We start from the raw sequence: 15,046 nt of genomic DNA on the forward strand, positions 1-15,046 counted from the left end.
ATTCTGAAGCCTTCTCACTTCTTTATTCTTGACTTTGCAAATACTATTTTTTCTGTTAATTTACTAAAGCTTGTGATCCACAAACAAAATTTCAGCCCAATAACCAAGAGCAGTGGAAAGCTTGTTCTTAATATACAAAGAGCTTGTAAACCTCATTTACAAGCACCACAATCAGTTCTGTATCTAATAATCCACTACTGTTGGGGTAATCTAGTTTATAATCAAAACAAGTTTATATGCAAGAATCATGAATGGAAGGGGTTAATTTACATGAAAAAATTCTGAAAGAGTGAGAATAACTTTTAAATTTAATTATGGAAAAGGCAGTATGAGAAAAGCATAACTATTCAGCAAGAAACTATCAAAAACTTGCTCTTCAAGAAGAGTTACAGTCAGACTGGAAGTAATTTTTGGAAGTATGAACAAGAATGTACATTGAGAAATCAGTGTATAGTGAACAGCTAAGAAAGTGTGAAGCTATAACAGAAATTAGAGAATGCAATAAATGGCATAGGAATAAGAAGCAACAAGAAAATCTCTGCTTTCACAATGAGCAAGAAAGAAGTGTGTCTTTAAGACAAAAAGACATTGAAATGGTATGATAGACCACAGAAATTAATTCCTTGCTTTTAACTTTGGTCTTCATATAAAAATAAACTAGTCTAGACTAAAAACGTCAAGAGTATGCTGTTTCCAAGGGAAGAGAAAGATGTGCTTAAAAGGCTAGAGCAGAGAAAATTGTTATTTCTATTGTAGATTAATGAATAAATGAAACAACAGTTGAGAATTCTACATCATCCATAACCCCAAATTCAAGAGAAAAAAAAATTGTTGCAAAGAAGCAGAAGTGTCTGACAAATGTTATACTGGAAGAGATGATCATACTAAATTGTATAGCAGAGACAGTTAAAATATAAACTGGTAATGGACTTGTCTAAAGTTAGAAATAAGCAGGCATTTCACTGAATTTAAAGAATACTTTCTAGAAAGTCTGTGAAACTGTTGACTGCATTGAATCATAATGTCAATATTCTGATGTAATTCAATCTCTAACACCCCTCTCTTGTAAAACATATGAGCTTCCTTCTTTTTATGTATATAAGTAATTTATTTTTTGAGGGGCCTGCTTATAGGGCTACCTCTTACAACGTTCAAAGTTTTCAGGACAGGGCCCAATTTTAAACCCTCTAAATTGCACACATGTAACAATTTGTGTATGTGATAGTTGCTCTGGAGCATAGAAATCCATTGGTAGTTAAAGAGGATGGTGATTACAACATATACAAAATTCTTATATCACTTCAAGTCCACTTATAAACCAGCTGTTTGAGGGAATCTAACATCATATTACTATTTCTCTTGTTTGACTTCTTTTTTTTAATCTTACTAGGGATGTGAGGAATGTGAAAATTTTATTACAAGTATGCATGTATTTCTTGATAAGCATCAACCCAAGGTGTTGTTTTGTGGGTGACAGAAGCAGAATCCTGGTGACTGCTGACAGCACCGCTTGCCAGCTGAAATCAAGAAATTATGAGGTCTCTTACCACTCAGGTTATTTCCTGAGGAGGCCACAGAGTACTGAGCCCATGTGGAAAACTTGGCCCCACAAATCCAGGGTCAGTGTCCTGCTTTAAAGGGTCAGCTCTTTACAGGCCGGTGTCCTGGCGCAGAGGTGCAGGAGCAGGAGCTCCATGGAAGGACCTTGGCCCTGTCCCCATGGGAGCACCAGTGGGTCCACCTGTGCTTCAAGGGAAAAAGCAAAGACTACACAAGCACAAATAGTAGGGAACCCTCATGCTGGTGTGTTCCTGTCTGTCATTAATGTGTTCTTACTGATAAATATGCATTCCTTTGTCCACAAGAAGGTTTCTTAACATGTTTGCCTAATTTCCCAGATCCAGATCCTAAGGTGAAATCCCTCAGATATTGCCAAACCAGTTGTCCTTTCTCCAAATGAAAATTGTTTGGGTAATACAGGTTTACCTTGGCACCAAAAGACATGACTTATTTTTCTTCCAATAAACATAGAGATCCTGGAAAAAACACCCTCAAGATGAACTAACAAGATGTCAGCATTTACACTCATTCCTGGAGCTTTCTCTGAGTAAACTTATCAGTGCATTTTCTGCATGGTAGCAGCAATGATGGCTAAAATGTAAGTATATTTGCTAGCTTTGAAGTTTAACAGGAGCAAAATCTCTGCCTGAATTAGAGTTTAAATCCACAAGTACCATAAAGGCTTAACAGTAAGTGCCAACAGCTGTACACACTAAATCAGGCTCTCATGCCAAAAATATAACCAAATGCTAGTATGCATGGATGTAAATACTAAAATACAGGTATGTGCATGTAAACTAGAGTAGACTGAAACTTCTGTTTGCTTACTTAGTACTGCCACCTTCAAGGACACTAAAATGTATGTTGTAGGGTGCTTTTTATAGGTTTTTGTTAGTTTGTACATTTTTTATCACAGGAGAGAATGTGGTGCATTTAACTGCATGATTAAATTTTGACAACAAAACTAAAGGCTTGCTTTGTCATCAGAAACCCCAAGATGGCAATACAGTCTTGTTTTTCTTTGCTGCTTACGTCTATTTTTATTATTATCATTATTTGCTATTTTCTCATTTGCTGACATCTAAAAACCTTGCTCATTGCTAAGGATTATTTAGCCAAAAAATTGAAAGCTTCAACCACTTTGATGTTAACTGAATGAATGAACATTGTGCGTGACCTGGAGTTATTAAAAGATTACTTTTAATAATGTCAACCAAATTGACATCTCTGCTCAAGTTTGGCTTCATTTTAAAGACTCGCACAACATGATTAAAAAGAACTACACTTATATATTATTTCCAGCTTAACCTACTCCCACAGATATAACCTTTTCAGGTTTCAGGTGGCAGCCTCTCTTGGTTATCTACATCCTGATCACTTTTAAATGAATTCTCACCAGGACCCCTGTGCTTTTTGGTGTTCAGGTAGCTTTGGCAGAGCCAAGATGCCCTGCTCTGGTGCAGTTCACTTTTACTGCAGAGAATACAGCAAACGAGAGCAAGCATCCTTCACCTTGATGCTTGAGGAGAGAAACTGCAGATTTATCAAATAGGCTACTCCCTGTGACTGCTGCCCCTGACTCGATAAAGTCATAGGAAAAAAATACAAAGGGAAAAAGCTGTGATTTCGAGTGGCTTAGCTGACATGTGGTGGGCCAATGAGAGATGCATGCTGTACGGAGATGAAAGATTAGGTTCTCGCAGGAAAGTCACTCCCACTCCTGCCCCAGCCTTGTTCAGTATCAGGTTTAACAACACAGGGCTCAGGAGTGCAAACTTCCACCAGACAGATCTTCTGAGTTCACTTTATCCATCAGTGTACTGAAAGAAATTAATTTCCAATAGCAGGTAATATCAATGAAAAATTCTTGTAGTGTGTTAGGAAAGATGTTGAGACTAATGCTGACAAGACAACCAAAGGAATAAGAATTGTTTAATAGTGGGAAAATATTAGTCAAAAATAGTTTAATATTAGAACTCTTCAGGGTCATTACAATCTTAGAAGATAATGAAGATATGGGCATTGATCTTTGATGGTCTGTCAAAATTTTATGCATATATATGTACATATACATCATATTTTTATGCTTATAAATTTGAAGGTATGTAGCAAGCAGAGAGAGGGAAAGTATCTCTGAATATATTGCTTTAGAATAATCTAACACAGAAAGACAACAGAAAGACCATTTATGCAAACAAGGCCAGATTATTCATATTATTTTGCAGCCTCAGAGGACAGGGAGGGCAGTGGCTGGTATGCCAATTGCTAGGTCCAGGACTCAGCACTTCCTGCTATAACAACTGGTTGAAATAATCTATAAGAAAATGGATTGCAAAATGAATTTTATGAAACCATAATATTCGGAATTAAAGTCACAATTCTCTGAATAAAATTTATTTCCTCTGGAAGACAAACAAAAGACTTATGATTAAGCACTCAGTGCAGTATCCTTTTTTCTGCCTTTCTATCTTCTCTAAAGTTCCTTTCCACTTTAATACAAATTGTGAAGCAGTAGCATTTAAATGGGAAATCACATGGGAGGACTATACTGTAGTGTTACTGAGGGGCAAAGAGTGTCTCATTTTAATTTACTCTCCATTAGAAGAATGATATTTAGAACATATCCATGCAGATTACTAAAGCTACCCTCAAATAACTTCTGGGAAACAGAACACATACCTTCAGAGCAAGAGGCTCTTGTGGTGGCTAATGTTCCTCCCAGAATAAATAATTTGAAACAAAGCTAACTAAACCACAAGAAATCATGAATTAACTTTTTAAATTTTTTTTGTTTTAAGATTACACTGTTAAAATCATGAAGAGAGGCTTTTCTGTGACTGACTATAAAAGTCAGAGTAAGCACTTACACTATTCCTAGAAGCAAACCAATTCTTTTCCCAGACTTGGCTGACCAGGTAAGAAGTGAGAGGGGAGAAGAGACTGAATTACCCTGTCACATCAGGAGGGTAGCTAGCTAATCCTGCACTAACTGAGCCTCTGAACTACATCTGAAAGGGCAGGATGAGGTCAGCCTGCACTGCCAGTTGATATTCTGAATGTGTCATGCATTCCTGTGCAGACTCTCAGTTTCCAGCACTATGTCTGGCAGCTTTTAAAGCAGTAAATTTATCTAAAAATTAAGAATAGTTTTATTGCTTAAACAAGTCCTTTTATAACAGAAACTTGCCAAAACCTCCCCTGCCCAACAACCCAATCATAGCTGGTGCATGAAGCAGGCCGTTTGATTTGGCATAAACTGCTTTTTGAAGGGGGAGTGTGTGAAGAGGAAAGAACACAAATGGCTCCATTTGAGTTCAGATGCATTTCTGATGACTTAAAAAAACAGCTGAAGGGTGAAAAAATCTTGTGTGCAGCAAATGGGGATTTATAGGGATTAGAGTCACAGGTTTAGGATCTGGAAAAGCATTTGTTTTGTATTATTATAAAAAAAATGGATTAATTAATGGAATGGTGATGAGGGGAATTGCTTTTTATTTAATACATAGATGCATAACTCTGGTTTGGGAGTGATGGGACAAAAGAGTCCCATTATTACCCATGGATAGCTGCCTGGGGTGCTTGAATTCAGCAGGATAGTTCAGCATTTGATGTGTGGGCAGACCTTAGGCAGTTTTTAATAAAGTGCTGTGATAGATGCACACAGAAAATTCCAGGGTGATTTACATCCTCTGTGATACTGCAGAAGACAATAAGATTGCTTTCAGGGAGAGCAAGGAGTTTTGCCTTTAGCATTGCTCATTTTATTCAACATTATTATTTCTAATACTCTATTCAGAAATATCTGCAACTTGTAATGGTTTCACATATTTTTGAGGCAGCTCCTGATCCCCATGAACTCAGAAGTGTGATCACACAGAGGACACCAATTCCCTGGCAACTTGGATGCACGCAATACTGAGCACTTAAATGCAAAGACTGGCAGAAATACAGGAGAAAAAGATCCATTTACAGAATCTAGTAACATGTCCTTATCATGCCAGGTCAGCCAGTGTGATCTCTTGCTTCAGAGGTTCAGAAACATTCACTACTGGACTTCACAAACCATTTATTTAAATTCTGAAGTGTTTATATGAATTAATAGCATTTTCCTTTAATATTGCCAACTGAAATATGGATTTTGCTAAAATTAGAGGAAAATTGGGACACAGGAAATAAAGTTAGTAGGCACATATAGATAAATTATACCTACCACATACAAATGTGATGAAATTAATACAAAAAAGTGATAAAAAATTAGTATTTATTATCTTTTTTCAGGAATCCAATGTCTCATAAGGGATTAATTTATATCATTCTGCATGCAAGTAAAAATGTATTTTGCCTGACAAACATTATGAGACATAGATTTTAACTCCAGAAACAGATGCTTTAAAAAAATAGCAGACAAAACTCTTTTTTGCCCTTGGAACAGAACAATCAGCTTGAAACAGCATGGTCATACACCTTCTGATAAAAGCATGAAGAATAGAGGCTTTTCTGTGACTGGGAGGTTCAAAAGAGGGACCCAGTCATTTGAGGAAGTGGTCTTTCCTCATGCCTGTGGTTTTTGAGTAATTCCACATTTAAATTTATCAAATTAAGTCCGGACATCAGTATTAAGCATGTATCTAAAGCTACAGCTGAAGGTCTTTCAGTCAGAGTAGCTGAAAAGAAATTGTGATAAAAGAGAATATTTTCCATTTTATTTTAATGGAAAGCAGCATGTTAAAGTTGAAAACATCAAATGATGAACTGTCTTCTACTTGGGTGAATTTCGAAACCTCCCACAATCAATGAGGAGGGAAGAGAGACCATTGTAACATGCAAGACATTTATCAGGTTTACCTGCTTGTGAGCGTGGTCATAAGAATTGATGTGGTTGTCAAATTCCTGGTGTTTGTGGTACTGCTTGTCACACAGTTCACAGTAGAAGTTTGCCTTCACATCCTCCAGGGCCTTAGCTGCAGCTTTCTCCTTCTCAGCGTAGTCCTGCAAAGGCAGAAGCAAAGGGAGGCTGTGAGTCCTGCTTCAGCAGCTCTTTTCAGCAGGCACATTGCAAGCACTGGGCAGCTGGAGCACCAGACTCCATCCCAAGCATGCCAAACAAGTTTTGGTCTTAAACAGGATTCAATAAAAGAGTTGTGTTTCTTGGGGAATCATTCTTACTACTCATTTTAGGCTCTGCTGTAAGGAACATAGAGAGGAATGGGGTACAGAGGAATACCAGCAGGATACTGCCTAGCCCCTGGGCAGGAGAGCTGAGCAGTGAAGAACAAGTAAGCCCCCAGTGTCAGCCTGTTAACTCTGACACTAGCCCTAGATTGCCCCAGTATCTGCTCTTTCAGGTACTATTGCTCACAAGAAATAAACTGGTTTAATCTGATATTATGGCAGATTTTCTTTTGTGTTCTGCTTTCTGACTTCTATGAAATATTCACTGGGGTCAGGCAGCGGATTGCTATTTTTTTTATCATTGTTGGATGAGATTTCCCTGGAGCAGGGCACCCTCTGCAAGAGCCTTTTCTGTTCTTCCCTGTCCTTCCTGACATCTGCATGAAGGGACACACCATCCGGCCTGACCAAACTGAAAGGAGCTCTCCCCTGCCTGACTCAGTCCACAGCCACTGAGGAGAGCACTAGCTCACATCCAGGCTCATGCAAACGCAGCTGACAACAGGGAAAAAAACACAATTCGTTCCTACATAGTTGCCTTTCATATCTCCCCAGTAACACAAGTGATGAATGCTATGGAGAGTCAAATACTTCAATTCAACACATAATATTAGGTAAAAGAGAAAATTTCAAACATAGGAGCAAAAAGTTACTGAGCTCAAATTAATGCACTTAAATAAAGGGCCTGATATGCAAAATTGGCAGCAGCCTTTGTCAATCTTATTTCATTTAAAAGTCCTTCATTATACTGTTGTTGTTATTTTTATGACACTTTCTCAAACATTTTACATTAAAGTACAAACTTCTGATATGGAAAACAAGAACAAAAAAGTTGGTAGAAGCTATTAATTTTGTATTCATATTGACAAGCTGATATTTCTTGAGTGTATGTAATATATTGCCAGGGATTGCAGTAATTCATCATTTGCTGTACTGTTTTACTCTCCTAAATAAATGAACCCTTTCTGCTGCCAGGCTTTCCATGCTCTGCAGTCAGTGTTGTCTGCTGTCCACGTGCTTTCACCACTCTTGGCATGGTGACAAACTCAGAGTGCACGAAAGCCAGGACACGCTGCACATCTGGGACAGGCTGCTCTTAGCACATCACACTGCCAGCACCACCAGGGAGCAGGGTGGGCTGCAGGCTGGTGTTTGGGCATGGCAGATTAATGTGAACCTGCATTTTGAGCCCTTCAGAGGGGGAGACAACTCAAATCTGAGACTTGGCCAAGCAACTGATGTTGGTTATCAGTGACTCACTGAACTTTGCACAGGTCTGTGCTGTGAGCCCTTCTGTTTTGCCCTGGTCTTTACACCCTCAGATTGGTGTGAGCAGGTCTTTTTCACACCATAGTTTTAGAGGCTGCCTTTGCTGGTGAGATTAACTTCTTTTAAACTTGTCTGTCTAGAAGTTAGGTGTATGGGTAAGACATTATTCTAAACTTCTTCTGTAAGAAAGAGAAAAATGCTAGGCAATGCCAAATGGATATTAATCCCATCTATTTCAAAAACCCATTTTAGGGTGAGATTAAATTCTCCAGAGGTTCTATCTCTCTCTGACCACTGCAAGGCTCTAAATTACTAACTTGGCTTACATCCTTAATTCTTAGATTGCTGAACTCAAAGATAATAAATTCTGTATTGTATTTCTTTAGATTCAATTCTAAATCTCCCCATGAAACTTGCATGAACTGACCTACTCGAAGACAGGAGGTCAAAGGGGAACACTAAGCCCAGAATTTTGATTTTAGATCCTATTGATGATACCAATGGCATACCAGCTCCTCCCAGAGGGGAAACATGCAAATAAATCTCTTTCCTGCAAGCATGTAGCTCAGGTGGGTCAATATACTATAGCACACTCAGAAAAAAACTAACCTGAGCTAACATTACTCCACTTGAGAGGCTGCTCAATTATGGTAGCTAATCCTGGATTGTATCAGGAAGAAATATACTCACAATCAAATAGTTAAATAGCTTTCATTAGTTATTTAAATTTACAGAGCCCATTAAAAAGTGATACTTTTCAGCTTATGCTTCAGACCCATTGTTTTGCTAGCATTAATTATTCACTAGGCCTTTGATATAATTAAAATGCATAAATTAGAATGCGGATGCAATAGTATTAATTATGCAGAGATGTCTTCCCTGAAAATCAAGTGTTGGAGGCAACATATTTTTATTTTAAACTGGTAAAAATGTAAGTTTTTCACTCACTGGAAGCCAGCCAAAGCATAATTGTTTTGCAGGAGGGGTTGTGGGTTGGTTTCTTTGGTGTTTTTTTTCTGTTGTTGTTATTGTTGTTGCTTTGGGTTTTTTGTGGGTTTTTTTGGTTTGGTTTTTTTTTTTTTTTTTTGGCTTGATCTAAACTGTCAATTAAATGCTTACAGCCTGCTCCATCTTTCCTTCTGCTGAAGGAGAAGCCTAAAACTGTTTGGGGTGAACGCACCACACTGCTGTCTGTAAAGCACAGCTGAAACTGCTGCTCATGAGCATTCCAAACTGCCAACTTTATCTTTCTCAGCAGAAATTAATACAGTTCCCTTCACATAAAGATGTTTTAAAATAGCAACAAGGCAGCTCCCAGGTGCATCCTAAGATAATCACAGCTACCTCCATTGCCTTATTGCTTAATTATGCTTGTCTACCATGGCAAAAGATAGAACTTCCTGCTTGCTTATCAATCAGATGCAGGGAAATTGAATGCCACATCACATACTTTAAAAAGGTCATGGATTTTTTTTCTTTCTCTACAAAGATATAAGAACTTCTAGCAGTACTGTAAATTGTACCTAGTCAAATGAATTTTCATATTCAGACTTCTAATATCATCTCACTAGGATTGTACAGACCGATGGTCAATTCTGGCATGATAAATGTGAACACATGAAAGAAAATCTATGGTGTTTCACCTGTGGAAAGCATATATGATCACAAAGCCTGATCACACAAATGCAGACATAGGCAGGCAGCAAGGATGCACCAACACATTTTGAACTCTGAATCTTCAGTGGTAACGAAGATATGTATCACAGTCTCATAAACTTTATTCTTCTTAGTAATGGCACATAGCCTGGGTAGACGTGTGTATACTTGGAAGACAATCTAAGTTTGCTGCTCTGTCTTTGAGTCATGGACTCGAAGTGCAAGGTCATGCAAGGGGTGATGTCATCCTTGTAGGTGAGAACTCCTAGAATGGTGGATAAACTAACTTGTGTGGTGCTTGATGCAGTGAAGTGTATAAGGACAAACAAGTGCAGAATGTGTCTCTAAATGCATTTTTTCTAGAAGCCTGCAAAATGGTTTCATATTATAGATTTTAATTGCATTCACATCAATTTGACCCACAGAGGCACACAACTGTTATAATTGTTTATATATTGGATTAATTAAAAAAAAATACTTTTCTTGCATGTTAGGCTAGAAGTGTTTTCACTTAACTGCTACATACTTTTGCAGTATGCTTGGTATTGTGAAAACGCAATTAATGGTAGCTGACATTTCACTTTCTAATATGGGGAAAATCAATGAAAAATCCCATGTAACTGAGTTTTCTTGAATGTTGCCACTGACATCTAGTCAATTAGAAATCATTTATTAAATCTAGAGTCTGTAATAGATATTTAATAGACTGCATGGCCATTAAAGGATGCTGATCTAGACAAAACAATACCACATTTCTTGTCTCGGTAACTGATAGTAAATATATCTGCTATGTTCAAATGGACTAAGGTGAAAAGTAGGTCACTTGATAACAATAAAATTTGCAGAGGCAATTTTCTACAAACCCATGGATTTCTATAAATATAGTGGAGTAAATGCATGGTGCTTGTAATAGAATATGAGAAAAATATAGCATCATTAGCCTACTTTGGATTACCTATTTCTAAATTGGAATGCAAAATTAGTGACAGAACAGCTAACTCACATTAATGCAGAGCTCAGTAAGTGACAGACTGCTTCCTCTTCGGGGATATAAGCAATCAGTTTGGTAACTTAAATATAATCTTGTGAACCAGATTAGATATGAATGGAGGTTTTAAATACTTATGGAACTACAGAGATGCCTCTTGGGGGTTCTCAGGCTAGAGGTTAAAGGAGAAATAGGATGAATATAAGCAAATGAATTAGCTACAGATACAGTCTACATCTAAGACTTTTAAATATATTTTCATTAGTGATTTAGATGACAAAATGAATTGTGATTATCTATGAAATCTATGAATTATGCTAGTTAAAAGAATAGAGCATACAAATGCTTTAGGGACCAAGATCAAGATTCAAAATTACTGTAATAATCTTCAGATATGATCTTAAATCAGCAAGATAAAATTCAGTAAGATGTTTGTCAAGTGCTGCACTTTGGAGCGGGAAATCACTTTCATCAATACTAAGTTAGGAATAGCGGCATTAAAAAAATGCAAATGCAAGGAAAAAGGTCCTAGAGTTAGAGTGGAAAAGAAACCAAATGAAAGTCAACAATGAAAGTCAAGGCAAATCACATTCTGACATGTTAATAGTGATGTTATAAGATGCTGAGGGTAATTATTCCACTTGATTCAGTATTGGTGAAATGTCAGCTGTAAAGTACTATTTGTCACATCTACACCAGCAAATAACTTGGCTTCTAGAATCTGACCCTCTATCATTCCCACTCCATGTGTGATAGTTCATTCTCGGACTTTTTCATTTCAGATTTCCCTTTGAGATAAAAACAATTGCAGTTCCAGAATAACATTCAGTGCAGGGACCACACTCTACAGGCAGGAAGGATGAGACACTACAAACCTCTTCATGCCCTGTACAGCCTTACAAGAACTCAAAAGATTTTGTCACAGAAAGTAACATTTGCATGCCATAAGAAAACATGCAACATCATGTAACAAAACAGCTACTCCAGCCGTGGTTTAACGCAGTCCTTGCAATTCATCATACAGACTGAAATAAAAACCAAATAATTACATGTAACAATACCAGACAGAGGAAACTTCAGCAAAATGGACATATGATCAGTTTGTCCTGGGATTTATCTACTTTTCTGGGGAAGACCAAAATGCAGATGTAACCTTTAAGGCAGTTTTCTTCCCACAATTGGAGAAAGACATAGATGTACTTGAGAGATCTTTGAGCAGAAGTGTAGGTAGGGATCAGGGCTTTAAAAGTAAGTTACATGCCTAAATTAGGCAAACTAAATCCAATCTGTAATTCGTATTTTCATTGGCTCATTAGTGTGAGCACTTGTAAATAACATTTTTGAGGGAAATATATAGAACTGCCCAGGCTGGTACAAAACATCTCCGAGTGATCAACACCTGCACATAGATGTAGAAACAGCAGTCACAGAAGCTTCATTTTCAGTGTTCATTCACCACATCTTCCAAATTCACCAGTTTTAGAGATACTTGCACATAATTTTAATGCCCTTATATATTTTCTTCTGCAGCTAGAGTGAGATAGATTTTAAACAATCTTTATAACTCAGCAGGCAGGTGATAGAATGCAGGAAGTAATCAAAGTACTTGTGTGCAGTGGGAAACTTGAGAACCACAAAAATGTCCTGATATTAAAATGTGTAGCTGAACATCAGGTTGTTTGAAATTAATGAACTTTTCCCTGAAAGCTCTCTTCTTTTTTTCTCCCCAGAGAAGACTGCTCACTTACCTAAAGACTTTCCTAGGGAAGTTTAGCTGTGGGGGTAGACTAAAAAGCAAGTGATTTGTTCAGCTGCAATAGCTGGCAGTACAGAACATTTTCATTTATCTCACATATGTTCTGCCATTCTCCACCTTGAAAACTCAGTGCATAGTTTCTGCCACTGTGGGATCTACAGTGAGGATTTACAGAGCTGTCTATTGCAAAGGATTTTTTTTCAAAGGCTGCCATTCTCAGCTGACTCACAGAGGGCAACACCTAACTTCTGCAAATAAATACATCTTCATATTTTTCACACTCAGTCAATTACTGCAGCATTTTCAATCATATGCACATCCATTTGCTACTAGAATGCTGAGAAGTGTAGGACTTTTACTGCTGCTTTTAGCAGGTCCTACAGGTCTCAGAGTCCAACCCTGGTGGGACTCATAGGACATTTAAACCAATTCCTAACCTCTTTACTATCAAAATCATCAGAGCAGATTGGAACAAACCTTATAGACATAAGAATTTAAAGAACATGAGCAAATCTATTCAGATCTTCAGATCTTCTGGTAACTTTATAAAGGAATTACACTTTGAGGTTTTCAGTACTAATTTTCAACATTATAAATGGAGCATACAAACGCTAAGAATCTTTGTTGTGGATATAGAGGGCATTTTTCAAACATCCCAATGTGATTCAACATTTTTTCTCCTAATTTTCAGAAATTGGTGGAATTGTGATCACATTCTGAAAATGTGATCAAGAGTTGACCTGCAAAGGTAATTAGGTACCTAACTGTAAGTTGCATACAAAATAGTATGTATTCAGATTAATTTTTAGAAAAATTTACAATTAATCAAATTTGAGCATTAACATAATTTTATATTTCAAAGGGGAGTATTGCTAAAAGAAAGTATGAACTAGTTTTGGTTGGGCTAGAGTTTACTTTCTTCATAGTAGATTAGTTTTCAACTGGGGTTAAAACATGACAAAATAATTATCAAAATATAATATGTTTAACTGAGAAAAAAACTGCCTGAAATTGCATGCAGTGCAGAAATATGAGTTCTAAAATAAAACCAGCTGAAAGAGGATATTAAAAATAGAGTGGAAATAACATAAATGGAAAGAAAGTTCAGCTTGAGAAAATCAAGGGGTAAAATGTGATCAGTGATGAGTAGTGTCCCCACAGGGCCATACTGGGACTAGTGCTGTTCAGCAACATCACAGATGACATAGTGGGATCAAGTGCACCTACAGAAAGTTTGCAGATGACAAGAAGCTGAGTGGTGGGGTTGACATGCCTGAGGGATGGGATGCCATCCAGAGAGAGATGGACAAGCTCTGAACAAGTGGATGCATGTGAACCTCATGAGGGTCAACAATGCCAAGTGTGAGGTCCTCCACCTGAGGACAACCCCCAGTTGTAAAAGAAGGTGATAAAGGATCTGCTCCCATGTATTAAGCAACTATTGAGATGCAGATTAAAAAAGAAGTTAAATTGAATACAGCAAATAAACAATTTCCATACAGAATGGGAAATACATTCAGGCATAAAGACCAAATTATAGATATAAATGTATATATAATTTATGTACAATATAAATATAAATTATTATATTCACTTATATTTCAATATATAAATATATTTAGGCTGGAATCCATAAGGTTTCTCATCATCAGTGGAAAAGATATAAGGACAACTTTCACAATGAATTGAAGGTGTCATTTTAAGATGAAGCATGATATATTTATGAGGAGGAATATATGATGTGTTTTGGTTGACTAAATTTGATTTGAAGATTTGGGAAAATTTTAAGTTACACTAAATCTGCTTAATGATTAATGTCTTGCTGCTTGATTTTTTATCTCTAGGCCTCATTGTTGATCTATCTCCTATATTAATGCTAGCATTAGCATTTGGCTTATTGCTTTGAACGAGTTTCCAAGCATAAAGTCATTAAAGAACAATTTCAAAATACAAACACTGCCATTAAAGAACAACAAAAAATGTTGCAATTCAGCAAGTAGATCAACAGCCCTAAGAGGAGGAAGAAATATGACTCAAGGACAGCCTGAGAACACAAAGAGCATCAGAACTGTCAAAATTTGTGGTGGTAGAGGCTGAAACAATTTCTGGGGTAACCAGAAACAGGTGTGGGTTTCTTACAGTTAGGATGATATTCTAAGAATTTAAAAGAAAATTCTAACAGATTTTTGGGGAAAGATTAAAAAGATAAAAACTTATAGAGAGTCTCACTATATTTCCAGCTACTCTTCAGTCAATATGACTGTGGAAAAATGTAGATAGAATAGAAATGTTTTTTTAAGTTGGAAAGAAGAACTGTTCCTGTAATGAAGTAGCAAAAAACCCATCATTAATTTTTTCCTTATAGTCCTGCTTTTCTGCACAAATGTGAGTCCTTCAGTGAATCTGATTGTGACATTTTTGTCTGCCTTCAATTCAAAGTCAATTCCTTCAATTTGTTCACTGATTCATACTACTTCCTCTCTTCTCCTCTCAGGTGATCATTTCTTTTACTCCTTTTCAGATGAACAAGGTATTATCAATTAATCTGAAGAGTTAGTCCTCCATGTATGTCTTACTATTCTCTTTTCCACTTGTGATTTTTAGAGTACAATGCTTGTTCTAGCACTGCATTTAGTGGATTTACG

General features: G+C 37.0%; 1 protein-coding gene across 2 annotated transcripts in view; it reads right to left on the reverse strand.

The window, feature by feature from the left end:
* The window catches only part of ZNF804B (zinc finger protein 804B), a 224,989-nt gene that overhangs the window by 25,639 nt on the left and 184,304 nt on the right, over positions 1-15,046 (reverse strand). For both annotated transcript variants that reach the window (XM_021551719.3, XM_021551717.3), the window contains exon 2: positions 6,406-6,549. In XM_021551719.3, the coding sequence (XP_021407394.3) occupies positions 6,406-6,549 (144 nt within the window). The remainder of the gene's footprint in view (positions 1-6,405; positions 6,550-15,046) is intronic.

Source organism: Lonchura striata, chromosome 1, assembly GCF_046129695.1.
Source record: "Lonchura striata isolate bLonStr1 chromosome 1, bLonStr1.mat, whole genome shotgun sequence".
NCBI classification, from domain to species: Eukaryota; Metazoa; Chordata; class Aves; order Passeriformes; family Estrildidae; genus Lonchura; species Lonchura striata.